At 44.4% G+C, this 13,923-nt stretch overlaps 1 protein-coding gene across 1 annotated transcript in view; it reads left to right on the top strand.

Moving 5' to 3' along the window:
* SNX30 (sorting nexin family member 30) overlaps positions 1-13,923 on the top strand; it is a 76,237-nt gene that overhangs the window by 15,691 nt on the left and 46,623 nt on the right. The window contains exon 2 of the mRNA XM_074994667.1: positions 13,020-13,208. Within this exon, the coding sequence (XP_074850768.1) occupies positions 13,020-13,208 (189 nt within the window). The remainder of the gene's footprint in view (positions 1-13,019; positions 13,209-13,923) is intronic.

The following is a 13,923-nucleotide window of genomic DNA, read 5'->3' as shown; positions in this document are numbered from 1 at the left end:
CTTTGGGTGTCAAGACGTCGGAGTCTCAGCAGGATGCTAGAACCGAGAATGTTACCAATATTCTAACAAATAAAAGTGCAACAGTCTTTCTTTAAAAAAAAATTCCCCACCAAAAGTCATTTCCATCGGCAGAAGGTAAGCACTGCTGGTATGCGTAGGTGCTCTAAGACTAATGTTCTGTTGTTTAATAGTAACAGAGAGGAAGCCGTGCTAGTCTATACACTATCAAAACAAAAAGCAGTCAAGTAGCACTTTAAAGACTAGCAAAATAGTTTATTAGGTGAGCTTTCGTGGGACAGACCCACTTCTTCAGACCATAGCCAGACTGACCCTTTGTCTTTGTCTTTGTCAATGGGCACAAAACAGACATCAAAACACTCCAGATCCACAAACCAGTTAGTCAACATTTTAATGGAATGGGGCATTCTGTCAATGACCTAAAGGTATGTGTGTTACTGAAGAGACATTATCGCACCGTTTTAGAGAGAGAAGTGGATGAGCTGACTTTTTATATTCAAATTCGGCACATTAACACATGGTTTAAATCGTGATGGGAACTTTCTGAGTCACTATAGGGGCTTGTCTGCATACTTGGCTCAATCTAATTCTTCCTTCCCCCCCACCCCTCCACTGTCTGATTTGCTCACCTTGATTATCTTTTTCTGATTTGTCCTCCTTGCCTTCTGTTTTTGGTTCTCTGTGCCTTAAATATTGAGTCTGGTCTGGTCTGGCTATGTTCTGAAGAAGTGGGTCTGTCCCATGAAAGCTCACCTAATAAACTATGTTGCTAGTCTTTAAAGTGCTACTTGACTGCTTTTTGTTCTGTTGTTTGTTATTTGACCAACTTACCCTCAGATCGATGTATTTCCTTAGCCTGTGGTTGTGAGTGGCAGACTTCTGCCTGCACCATGATGACCCTGCCAGGAGCTTGAGGTGTGTCTCGTGACTGCTGGCATACACTACAGGTGGGCATGTAGTCTGTCTAATGCCTAAGAAATAATGGGGAGGCAGTGAATGGGTTGGATGGGGAAGCAGTCCTGCAGCACAGAAAAGGTCTCTCCTCTCCCATCCTCCTCATGGCTTTTTGTGTGCATGCAGATAGCCTACTCAAAAGCAATGCAGACTACTGGGGCGGTGGTGTCTGGCTTCTTTCTCATCCAGCATCTGTCTTTTTGCTATTAGTGCAGTTCCTGGACCTCTCTTGCTCGTGTTTGCCCTGGCTAGCAGGGGTGTGGTAGTATGAGGGGTCTTTTCCTTTCCTATGCACAACTAGCCAGCGTAGGCCTTGCTTGTTTCGGGTTCAGTCCTGTTATACCCCATCCAGCCTGAGAGAGGTATTGTTTCAGTGACTGACCCCACGGTTCCAGTGGCTCCCCAGTAAGCTATGTCTTGGCAGAAATTAGTGTTTGCCAATAGGCGATCTGCTTCAGCCGTTCCTTTCCTTTTGTTTCCATCAAAGTTAACCCCGCTAAAATGGCTTAATTAATGAAACCAGGAGGAAGAGAACAAAATACGTTTGCCCTTATTTCATGTTCTGCGTGAATGTCCTGTCTCTCTCGGTCCTACCTGGTCTAGTTAAATGGCAAGCTCTGAGGCAGAGCTGTCTCTTTGATATTGCACTAGATACTGGGCAAATAAGGCCCTATTGTCAGTTGCCTTTAGGGCACTAGAGTAATAAACATGGGTAATGTTGCAGGTCCTTTTGTACCCATAGCCTTGGACACGCCTTCTAAAACTGTTGTCTTGATAAAGAATATTAACTCTCCTCAGTCCCTAATCTAATAGATAATTGCTGGAAAACAGAGATGCTTTCTTTATTAGTGTGACCTGCAGTAGATATATTTTCAAGCCAGTATTGCATGACATAAAACATCCCCGTGGGAAGGGCTATAGAGGTGACTATGTAATTGGAGAGAGGTTGGCTATAAGTTGAGAAGAAGAAAGAAATCAATTTGGTATTAATGTGGTGCTCGTATGAATCTCTGGCCTGATGCTGTGTTTAGTCCCCATAATGTCTTTCTTACACAGCAAGACTGAAGTACAGAGCCTTATTGTACCTGAATTCCTGAGGACATGTGCCACCGAACTAGAAAAATTTGTCACTCCAGCTAAAAGTGTCCTTAGCGGGTAACACTTGTGCCCACCATGCTCACTACTGTTACCTACATCAGAAGATACAAAGTAATCCACTTGGAAAAGTTGCTTTGAAAATAGGCAGCGTTCAGCTCTAGTATCGTTGTGTCTTGTGCTCTGAAATGCACTCCAATAGAAATGGAGCATCCCTGAATGTTTTTCTGTTATGTAATCTCTTGTGGCAACTCAGCTGGGCTACGAAGAGTGTAGAAAGTAAAACTCCCTATAAAGAAAATGTCTGTGTGCTCTTAGCCCTGGGCTGTCTTTAGTCTGGCTGCTGCATTTGTGAAGATTCTGTGTTTCACAAGGGATATTAAAATGCCTGCCTTGGGGTCTCCCTGAATTCCCACCCTCAGGAATGTTAGTGTTTGATGATGATGATGAACAGAAACTATAATCCAGCTGACAATCTCTTGACCGTGTGTGTGTGTGTGTGAGACAAAAATAGAATGGCCTGTGTCCAGGGAGCCAAATGCATGTTTGTATTTATCTATTTAGATTGGAAGGCTTCCGTCCACCCCCAGGAGGAGGACCAGTCTCCTCAGGGAATCTAGGTTGTCTTTCAGGAGGGGTTTAAAATAATAGCAAAAGGCAGGAGGGGGTAAAGAGGGGGAGGGGGGAGTACTTAAACGCAAAACTGAGATGTTGAGAAGAAAATCGGGGAACCAAACGCCCTGAAGTGAAGATATTTTGAATTGTCTGTGCACCAATGCTAGCAGCCAGGGTAATGAACAAGAGGAGTTGGTCTTCACTTTGGGATTTGGTTTTAGCCCCTGTGCTCCTGCTTCCAACCTGGCAGAAATGAACCCCTTACTAGATCACTTGCTCTTTGAGGATAATCCTGGCATTCCAGTTCAGCTGGTAGATAAGACCAGTGGCGAGCCCCTTGTCTGCATAGTGAGTCTAAAGGCAAGCCTGCACTATAGCATTGTACAGGCACAGCCGCACACTGTTGTGTGTCTGGGGAGCTAACCCAATACTGGTGGGTTGATATAATTTCTCCACATTGGCGAGAAGCAAAGTTGCATCAGTGGGAGAGCGTCGCTTGTCAGCACTAGCGCTGGTACAGAGAGCCCAAAACTTGCATTGCTTGGGGGGGTGGGTGTGTCTGGTGGGGAGGGGAGGCTTTTTCCCCACCCTTGAGTGGTGTAAGTTATATCCTCTTAGGCTGCAGTGGAGACCTGCCCTAAGATGTGCTACAAGGCCCTGCTCGCAAACTTTCAAGGCCTCTGATGGTTTATGGGCTGTATCTCAAATCACACCCATTCATGACTGCTGCTCTCGAGATGGTGTCGCTGAGCTGATGGCCCTTTGGCGTTGTCTAGTTGGTTGGTTTCAGGAGCCATGGCACTTCCAGAGGAAGACTTCCTCTGAGACAGGACTTGGCTGCCTGTGGTGACTAGGTTGAAGCTGTCCTGCATCCTCAAACTTGCCTCTTCTGTGCTGGCTTTGCCTCACTAGTCACTACAGAATGGGCAGGCAGTGTCTCTTAGGCTACATCTACACGAGACACCTCTGTCAACGGAAGTCATTGTCGGAAGGGATTTCCTGGCAAAACGTCTGTTGACAGATTGCTCCATCGATCTACTTTTATGTGTAGATGCAATCTGCTCTGTTGACAGAGAGCAGCCAGACTGCCCGGCCCTCTCAACAGAACGGCTGAACGCTGTCTGGTGACTTGGAAGCTCTGCCTACAAAAGGGCCCCCGAGTGTCTACATGGCTGATTTTTCGGCACAACACGGAGAACGGAGAGAGGTATATTGCCGCCGGCAGATGTGCTGGGTTTTGTTGACAAACTGTTGACAAAGCACATTTGCATGTAGGCGCGCCGTGTTTTTTCCCAGGAGAAGCCTCTTGTGTAGACACAGCCTGTGAGACATGGTAAGGATACTGCAGATAAGTGGAAACAAAGTGTGTGGGGGGGTGGGGCGTGCAGGGAGGGGAGGCTAAAAGGAAATAACTATTTTGAAAAGGCCTCAGGTTTGTTTCTCATCTCCAGTACTAGAAATCATAGAATACTAGGACTGGAAGGGACCTCGAGAGGCCATTGAGTCCAGCCCTCTGCCCCAATGGCAGGACCAAGTACTGTCTAAACCATCCCTGATAGACATCTATCTAACCTGTTCTTAAATATCTCCAGCGATGGAGAGTCCACAACCTCACTTGGCAATTTATTTCACTGTTTGACCGCCCTGACAATTGGAACTTTTTCCTAATGTCCAACCTAAACCTCCCTTGCTGCGGTTTAAGTCCATTGCCTCTTGTTCTAGCCTCAGAGGCCAAAAAGAACGTTTTCTCCGTCCTCCTTATGACACTCTTTTAGATACCTGAAAATTGCTATCATGTCTCCCCTCAATCTTCTCTTTTCCAAACTCAACAACCCCAATTCTTTCAGCCTTTCTTCATAGGTCACATTCTCTATCCCTTTAATCATTCTTGTCACTCTTTTCTGGGCCCTCTCTAATTTCTCCACATCTTTCTTGAACTGCGGTGCCCAGAACGGGACCCAATACTCCAGCTGAGGCTTTACCAGCGCAGAGTAGAGCGGAAGAATGACTTCTCGTGTCTTGTTCACAACATGTTCTTTTAAAGCTGTCCCCTATGTTTTCCTAAGCTTGTCCACCCTCTCTGCAATTCCTTGTCTTCAGTTATTGGACTGATTTGTTAAAAACCAAAAATATCGGCCTAAGGCATGGCCTTCTCTTTCAGTAGTCTACTCTAAAGTCCAGGACTTCCAACCATCTCAGTTGCATTTGTTAGTAGAACACTTCTACTGCTGTACTTGCTTTTCATACATGGCACTGTATTTGTCTCTCTTCTAATAGTTAAGAATACTGTCAAGATGTTTTTATTTCCAAACAGTTTTAGTCTGGAGTTTGCTATGCTCTTCATTGTCTTTCATGTTGCTTAAACGGCTTGTGTTGCACTCCCACATGGTTGTAGCTGTATTCTCTCTGGACTGTGTGGTCCAGTAGCTAGTTGTAAAGCCAGCTTGCTTGCCAGTGTGCAGTTAGGCACATGGCTAATGATGCTGGTGTTTTAGGGGTGCCTAAAAGTTAAGAGTGGGTTAAAAGTTTCAAACACAGAGGTTGCCTGTGAGGGGCTACTGAAGAAGACCTAGGGGCCTGTAAAGTTTAAATCCTGCTCTGCTAATCAGAAGCATCACTGATATGCCTTTGTCTTCCAGGCAGATCCAAGAAGAAGAGAGGGAATGGGGAGGGGACCAAATCTCTCCTGGACTTTTGTAGGATCTAATCTTTCCCTTAGTGTTTGGAGAAGGAGTCTCTGGGTTAGATTCCTAAGAGCGCGCCTCTAGCCAGCTCTGCACTGAGACGAATCAGCAGCATGAAATGTGCACTTTTCAGTGTAACTTTACCTCCTCCCACACCCGCCTCTCCCCCCAACTTTTTTACTGGGCTATTATCCAGCCTCCCTTTGCACATGGTGTGTTCTTGAGGGTCTGGTCCCCCTTTTGGAGTAGGGCAGTGGGGGGTTATGGTCACAAATGCTAAATGTAGCAGGAAGGTAAAGAGGTCTGTAATATCTTATTTTAGTTTGGTTAGTGTTGGCATACGTTGTGATAGGGCTTAAAAATTTAGATGTATGTGCCAGGAGGGAGAATCTAATGTAAGCAATTTGTCAGCCTGTTTCCCCCCTGGAACAAAGCACTTCTTATTTATATTATTGTAGCACCCAGAAGCCCTGTTCGTGGACAAAAGCCCTGCTGTATTACAGAGAATGAAAGGCTGTTGCGGCCCCAAAGAATTTCTAAGTAGAAAATGAGGCAACAGATGTACATAGGTGGGGTTGGGAGAAGTAGGAGGAAACAGTGACTCAGCGTGATAGGTAAGAATAGTTTTTGGTGGTGTGGTTTGTTTGTGTTTGTTTTTTTTTGTTGTGCAGGCCTCACTACAAAAGAAATTAAGGAGGGATAATGAGATGGTTTTGCAGAGGGTTACTCAGAGCTTCTCCAAAGCTTGAGGGAAAGGTAGCCTGAGGGATGGTGTGAAGTTGCTTGTTTGAAAATTTAACAAGTGGCTGATCATCTGGGGCTGAAGAGACAAGCCAATGGGAGGTGGTTGAATCAAGGCAAATCAGAGAGAAGTGCAGTAGCCTGTGTTTGTAAGCAATTGGAATGAGGCTGACCTGAGAACATCACTTAAGCTAATAAAAGCTGTTTTATTAACATATCCTCTTGTCTCCCAGGGGAATAGACGTGGCTCTTCCACTAATTCACTAGAAGCGAGCAAGAGGGCTCTATAGAAGTAAACTGACCGACTGCCTCTCCAATCATATCTGTGTTTCCCGTCTTCTGTTGGACACTATGTATTTTTATGTAAAACCACGTTATAGACAGAGAGGGGTCGGATAGCCTTGATAGTCTGTAGCTTCACAAATAGTCTCTAAGGTGCTACAGAACTGCTAGATGTTCATGTGATAGACAGTTTGGAAGGCTGAATAACCCAAGTACTGAATTGGGGGTCTAAATCCCAGTGGTGCACTGCCCTCACTAGGGATCGATTCCTGAATCTGAGCTATAACTCTTTTCTCTCCAAATAAAGATACTTGCTATACTCTGGCTGTCTTCACACTTTATCTTTCTATTTAGCAGAGCTATTTGTACCCTGTGGCATAGCTGAACACTGAAAATTGGCCTCACAGTGGGTTTTCTTTGTCTCTTTCGCTGCACAAATGCTTGGAATGGTAGAGTATACTGAAGGAGCAAAACAAACAAACAAAAAAAAGCTGTCAATTTAAAAAGGACGTGGATAACATTTCAGCCAGGTAAAATGAAAAACTGATGGGGAGGGGTGTGGCTATTTTGTGTATGTTTTGGTGGTGTGATTTTTTTGTTTTTGTTTTGGTGGATGTGGTTAAATTATCCCTGCCCCCCCCCCCCCAAAAAAACAAAACAAAAACAACAAAACCCAACCAACCAACCAAACAAACAGAAACTAATACATCTTAAGAAGCCTTTCTATGGAGACTAGACCTCAATCTTACTGAGGAGAGGAAGAACTTGCAGCAAGTTATTTTTGAGATGCCTGAAAATGTATATGTATTGTTAAAGGGCTACTCTACCGTGTAATAAAATTCACATATCCCGAACATCTTCACACCCACCAAACAAAGAGAAAAATGGCATCTTATGTCAATACAGTCTAATAGTGAGCTACAGGATATTTTTCCATAGGATTCACAGATTTAAGTTAAAAGGACCACTGATCGTCTAGGGCTGACCTGTATAATATAGGTCAAAGAACTTGGCCCCACTTCTTTTTGCCAGTGTGTTTGCACAAAGAGGGAAAACATAATACAGTTCTAAGAACTGTTTGAAATTGGAATTTGTAGGCCCTTATCTGGACTAACTGTTTTCCTATTCTCTTCGTAGTCAATTGCTTGAACAATCTTGAACCATCATCAAGGATATGGCAAGTGGCTGAAAATATTTTAGGCAGGTCAAATGGACTTCAAAAATGAAGTAGAAGCTGCTTTCCTTAGAATTGAATCTAACTTCAACCGTGAATCATTAGCTCAATCCGTGTTCCTCTAATGCAGAGGGGGACTTACACAGAACCCCCTCCTTCTCCCATGCCTTGTTCTTTAGTTGTTAAGTCAGAGGTGAGCGGGTGGTGATGGAAGTGGAAAAACTAGAAGAAGAAGATTACATTTTTATTAAGTCCCAGTTTTAAGTCCTGGCTGAGATGATTTAGTTGGGGTTGGTACTTCTCTGGGCTGGGGGCTGGACTCAATGACCTCCTGAGGTCTCTTCCAGACTGGGGGAAGGATAATATTTCCTTCTGTCTGTGGTATGAGTGGATAAAAACCTCCCTAGCAGAGAATGGTGTAGAACAAAATAAGGAATGAGATGCAAGCAGGAGGGAAAGCCGGAGAGGGTTGTGTATAGCCTTGACGGCAAGTACCAGAAGCTTCAACTTCGTTTTCATTCTTTCTCAGTGGGTAGAAATTCCAGATAGTCATAGGCCTGTGGCATTGATCAGAGGAGGCTCTTTGCGTAAGTGCTGGCATTACTCCGTTCATATTAGCTACCGTTTTTACAGTTAGTCTTGTACAGTAAACACACGATTCTGCAGTTCTCAGATAAAATGTATTGGTGTCCAAACAGTAATCTATATAGCACTACACTCCAAAATAGAATAATTAACACATAAGACACAACATGAGCATATGGGAAAGTTCAGGTAGGCACTTTAACACTCCTTTAATATGTTCTATGCAGTGGTGTTTAGCCATGTCATCCCTGGGATATCACAGACTAGATGGGTAAATAATACCTTTTTAACTGGACCAACTTCTGTTGGTGAGAGAACCAGCTTTTCAAGTTTGCCAATGGACCATTTGCAGGAAGGTCTGTGAAATGTTCTTCAGCTGCTGGAGAACTGGAAATACTCGCTGCAAACTTTCACTATAGCACAAACTTTCACTATTTCTGCAGATAGGAATCCTGCAAATAGAAGATGAGTATCCTCTGACTCAGTCTCATGCTTAAATATCTTACTGCTAGGGTAAAAGCTGAGGACTCACAGCATTGCATAGACTAGTACTAAAGACTTAAACTTAAAGGATAACAAGAACAGTGGAATTGTGCAAAGGAAAAACTTGACTTTTTACTTTAACGGTGAAGACTCTGGGTGGGGGATGTGTGTGTGTGTGCGAGAGAGAGAGCTTGTGCACACGGGGGAGGGGGAGGGTTGTAATGGTCACATTCTCAAGATAAAGAAAGCACAGGCTCTACTCCCAGTCTGCTTTAATTGAATTAGTGGCCCAGATATGGAAGAAGGGATAGGTTTAAAATAAGTTGCTTTTGACCTAAAAGGAAAATTGTATCAGGAGGCAGCCGTTCATTTTTAAAGATAATTTCCTGGTTCCACAATGCCGCACTGTTTTAGTGTGAATTCAGGGTGACTTCTCCCCAGAAATATACACACCATTACCATTTGGATGTGCCTAGACATGGATTGTCCTTTTGACCATATTAATTCCCCCTCTTTTATCTGATTCAGTATCCCTGCAGACACCCTAGATTGTCTGTTGTTGTCTAAATACAAACGAATTTCAGACCAGTTCACTCATTTTGATGAAGCGGAGGCAGAGCTACATTTGGGTTGTTCGTATTACTGTCCTGTAGCAAGAGGAATTGCCTGCACACAGCAATCCCTGGTCTACACTACAAACGTGTTTTGCTATAACTGTGTCACTTGGGGTTGAAATCCACATTCCTGGGCAGCACAGTTTTGCTGACCTAAGCACTGGTGTAGCCAGCACTATATCACTGGAAGACCTCTACCACCAACAGAACTACTACCTCTTGCAGAGGTGGATTTATTATGGCACTAGGAGAGCGCTCCTTCTCACTGGTTTAGAGGGTGTTCATTACCAAGCTACTGCGTTACCTCATAGCATTGTCCGTGTAGACTAACTCAATTTCTAACCTTGCAGTGTCAAAGTTACTCTTCCCCAGATCAGTCAGAGGTGTAAATACCAGCAATTCATCCTGTGAGTTTGGCTTGAATGTTGTGCACCGATTTAAGGAAACACAGAAGTTACTTTATTTTCTTTCCCCCTCCTTATGCCAAACTTCTGGTCTGTGTTTGCAGTCCCTGCCAAGGGAGCGTGCTGAATGTGTGGTATTTCTCATCGGTGATGCGAGTCCTTCCCATTTCTTGTTCCTCTAATTTGATGATGGAGCAGGAACAATGCTCCCTTGCAGAGAATACTACATGGCGTTTGTAAATACATGACCGCAGGGAGTCATGCATTTGTATGTATGTAGTAAGACCCTTCACATCCAAGACCAGCTGATGGGAGAGGGACACTGGCACCCAACTATCTAGACAGCTCAAGGCTCTTGATTAGCAACCTGAACTGCTTCTGTTTTCCTTCTGCTGACCTGAGAACGGAGAAAAGATCCCCCTTATGCAGCCTTGAGATTACATGACGTTGCTGTATCTTCCTGATGGCAAATCGGGGGGAAGGGGAAGAAAGTAATAGTTTACAATGGAAGGCTCATGCTGTGTGCCACCTCCTTAATTAAAAACAAAGGGTTAAATCCTGATCCCACTGAAATCCAATGGCAGAACTTCCATTAACTGCATTGTGGGGACAGGACTTCACCCTGAGGTATGCCAGGGTGTTGGCCTAACAGCTTTTGCTCCTAGACGAGCCCTGAGAAGTGGTAGTTAGTTAGTCATTTGTGTAATATTCAAGCAGCAGCATCCTTGACTGAGAACTTGCCGTAATGCTGACTCTCTCTCCCAGCAGCCAGCTACACACCTTGCTTTGTAACTGTGCCAGGCTAGTCTGTGTGTGCAAAAGCATGAGGTAACAATTCTGTAGTATCTTGAGAAATGATCTGTTGAACAAAAGTGTGGGGGAGGGAATGTAGGAGGAGAAGTGGATGTAGTCCTCCTTCAGACAGCAAAAACAGGGGTAGCACTTAACGCTGGAAAACTTCCTTCTCCTTGTACTCACTCTTGTCTGGTTCTTTATTTAAAAAAAAAAACTGGTGTCTCGTTTAGGCTAAATTGATACTTAAATAAAATCTATCCATGCTTGTTGTTGCCATTATACTAGGCTGCAAAGTGCATGAGTAATGTAGGCCGATAATATTAAACTGTCACATCTAATCTTAATCCGTTTTATGATATGATAGAGGCCAACTTTTGAAAAGTGACTAATGATTTTTGGACAGTAACAGAGAGGAAGCCGTGCTAGTCTATACACTATCAAAACAAAAAGCAGTCAAGTAGCACTTTAAAGACTAGCAAAATGGTTTATTAGGTGAGCTTTCGTGGGACAGACCCACTTCTTCAGACCATAGCCAGACCAGAACAGACTTGGCTCAATCTAATTCTTGACCTCCCCACCCTCCCACCCCTCCGCTCTCTGATTTGCTCACCTTGATTATCTTTTTCTGATTTTTCTTCCTTGCTTACTGTTTTTGGTTCTCTGTGCCTTAAATATTGAGTCTGTTCTGGTCTGGCTATGGTCTGAAGAAGTGGGTCTGTCCCACGAAAGCTCACCTAATAAACCATTTTGCTAGTCTTTAAAGTGCTACTTGACTGCTTTTTGTTTTAATGATTTTTGGGTGTTTCCTTTGAAATCCCAGAAAGGAGGCTCGTTGGCTTTTTTTTTTTTTTTTTTTTTTTTCCCCCAGAAGGCAGGTGCTCAGTTTTCTGTAAATCAGGCCCTTTGAGACTGTCTCGGGTTAGGAGCCGCAACTGTTAGTCACGTGTTTTGGACAACTCTGTCCTGGAGTTTAACTGAAGCATTTGGGGTAGGGAGGGTTTCCCAGTTCTGTGGACACTGCCACCCCTTGGAGAGCCTGAATTCCTGTTTTTAATGGTGCAGTACCTCTAGTCTTGCTTCTGTGCCTCTCCTTTTCAGTTTGATTTCTTTTCTTTCCCTTCCCCCCCCCCCCCCCCCCCCCCCCCCCCCCCGAGAATGGAAGGGGATGATGTGCTTGTACTTCTAGATGGGTTTATGACCGGGGGCATCAACCTTTGGCTCCGGAGCTGCATGCGGCTCTTTAAGGAGTCATTTGCTGCTTTTGATGCTGCCGCTGACCCCTCTGTGGCGCCCTGCCCTGCCGCTGCTGAAGCAGTAGAACTAAATTTAAGTGGTTTAATGACCAGCAGGAGGGATCCAACCGTTTAAACCATCTGAACTTAGTTTAATTATTTCAGCGGCGGCAAGGCAGGGAACTGCAGAGACCTCTCATTCACCCCACTATGCAAGCAGCCACAACCCTCTGCCTGTGGCCACCTGGCATAGGCTCCCCAGTTAGCACCACGGATGGGTTAGTCCCGGGGGCTGGTTTGGGGTTGAGGTGGGTTAATCGTGGGTGTGGGTGGGTTTGAGGCTGAGAGTATGTCTTAATTGTTCTGCTAACTTAAACATCTTAGCTAGTTCACTGGCCATAAAAAGCTATCTCATGGCAGGCCAGAGCAAACTATTTGTTGAGTGTGGGCTAGATCAGTCTTGGGGGAGTAGTAACTGATACTAACCACATGGAGGTGTAGCCAGGCCATGAAAAAATAGGTGTATCCAGAATAAGGATCTCAGGGCAGGACTGCTGCCCGAAGCAGTGCAGCTACTTGTTACCTCTTGGAATTGTTCCAAATCATGGGGTACGGTTAGGTGTTCATGAAAGGCTGCGTCATCAACTCCATTATGATGTCTAAAGTCAAATGCCAAGTGCAAGAAATGAACATGTTCTTGTTATTATGGCCATTACAATTTAAGCACATCATCCCTTGCCCCCAATAACTGGGAAGAGGGGATATATGGTGGAGATGTGGTTGGTCTCCCTCGTTAGGAGGGTGCTCCAATGTAGAAATAAGGAGGAAATAAACTCCCGGTTAACAAGACTGTTTGGCCAAAACAGATTTAGGGTGTGTTGGGTCTTCCAGAAGAAGTGTGGTTTAAGAGGCTTCAGGAAAGAACAGCCAGTATGTATAGTACACCACATTGGGCAGGGACCTGACCTGAAAGGTGGCGGATGAGAGAATTTGCCAAACCATGGGAGGTCAATGTTTTCTAGCACATTACCGACATTTCTACTGCTTACTGGGCTCTTAGAAGACATTAAGGGGTAAATTAGAGCTAAATAACAGCACAGAACACTGAGACCCAGGACTGGTGGCTGTAATCAAACTTTATGGGACCACAAGAAGCTTGGCCACACCCATGGTAAGTGGTCATCTGGATAACTAAAATCATGCTGGATTGCGAGTGTTGCTGAACTAGAGAGGTTCAGCCTGTACATCCACTATGCTGCTTGGCTCTTTCACACCTAAAACTTTGCTGAATTGTGACTGGTACAAGTAAATTTTTTTTTTTTTCTTTTTTTCCCTTCCTCCAGGATCTCTGTCTGCCCAATGGCACTCCTGTAGATACGTCCAGCCCAGCCTCCTCTTCCTCACTTCTCAACAGACTGCAGCTGGATGATGACTTGGATGGGGAAACTAGAGACCTTTTTGTTACGGTTGATGATCCCAAAAAACACATCTGTACGATGGAGACCTACATCACATACAGGGTTACGACAAAGGTACCGACAGCTTTTGAATGTTTTAGCACATGCTTTCCTTTTTGGGGTCTCTTACTCTGAGTTTTATTCCCATTTTGCGGTGGTGGGTGGGTTTTCCCCTAAACTCCAGTGTAGAAATAGCAGCTTAATTTGCCCTTTTTGGGGTCCATCAATATCCTAAGAATGTGTTTGTTTTTCAGCAGACTCGTTGAAGTATTTTGGTTGTTGAAACTTTGCAAAACTGTTAACATCAGCCTAGATTTTACATCTAGTGGGTTTTTAAAAAGTTGGTTAACAAACTTGGTGTTCTTTCAGGGTAATCCATAGAAACCACTGGTTGACTCTGCTTCACTGACTTCATCAGTTTTAAGAGGATTGGCTTAGCTTTCATATAACCTGACTGAGGTGTATAGGATCAGGTTTCCAGTACAACTTCCTTCAGAATCTCCCACTGTCAGCACTATGCCTCCTGCTATTTTACTTCTGCACTGGCTGACAATTAGATGTCTTCAAGAGCTCTCTCCTCTTCATTCCTTCTTAAAATTCATTTCTTCCAGCTAGCCCGCCTCCTTTCCTCCTTTGTCCTAAATATTAACCTCGTCTTTGTCTCCAGTTGTCAGCTTTTCCTGAGAGGGTCTTTGTGATGTGCTGAGAGGTAAAGGGATGGTATAACGCAAACTACATAGAGCAACCATTTTCCAGAAATGCTCCTGACTGCCGCTGAAGTATATACGAT

Source organism: Carettochelys insculpta, chromosome 5 (assembly GCF_033958435.1).
Source record: "Carettochelys insculpta isolate YL-2023 chromosome 5, ASM3395843v1, whole genome shotgun sequence".
Lineage (NCBI taxonomy): Eukaryota > Metazoa > Chordata > Testudines > Carettochelyidae > Carettochelys > Carettochelys insculpta.
Note: the sequence above shows the minus strand (reverse complement) of the source record. Positions and strands in the feature narration are given on the sequence as shown.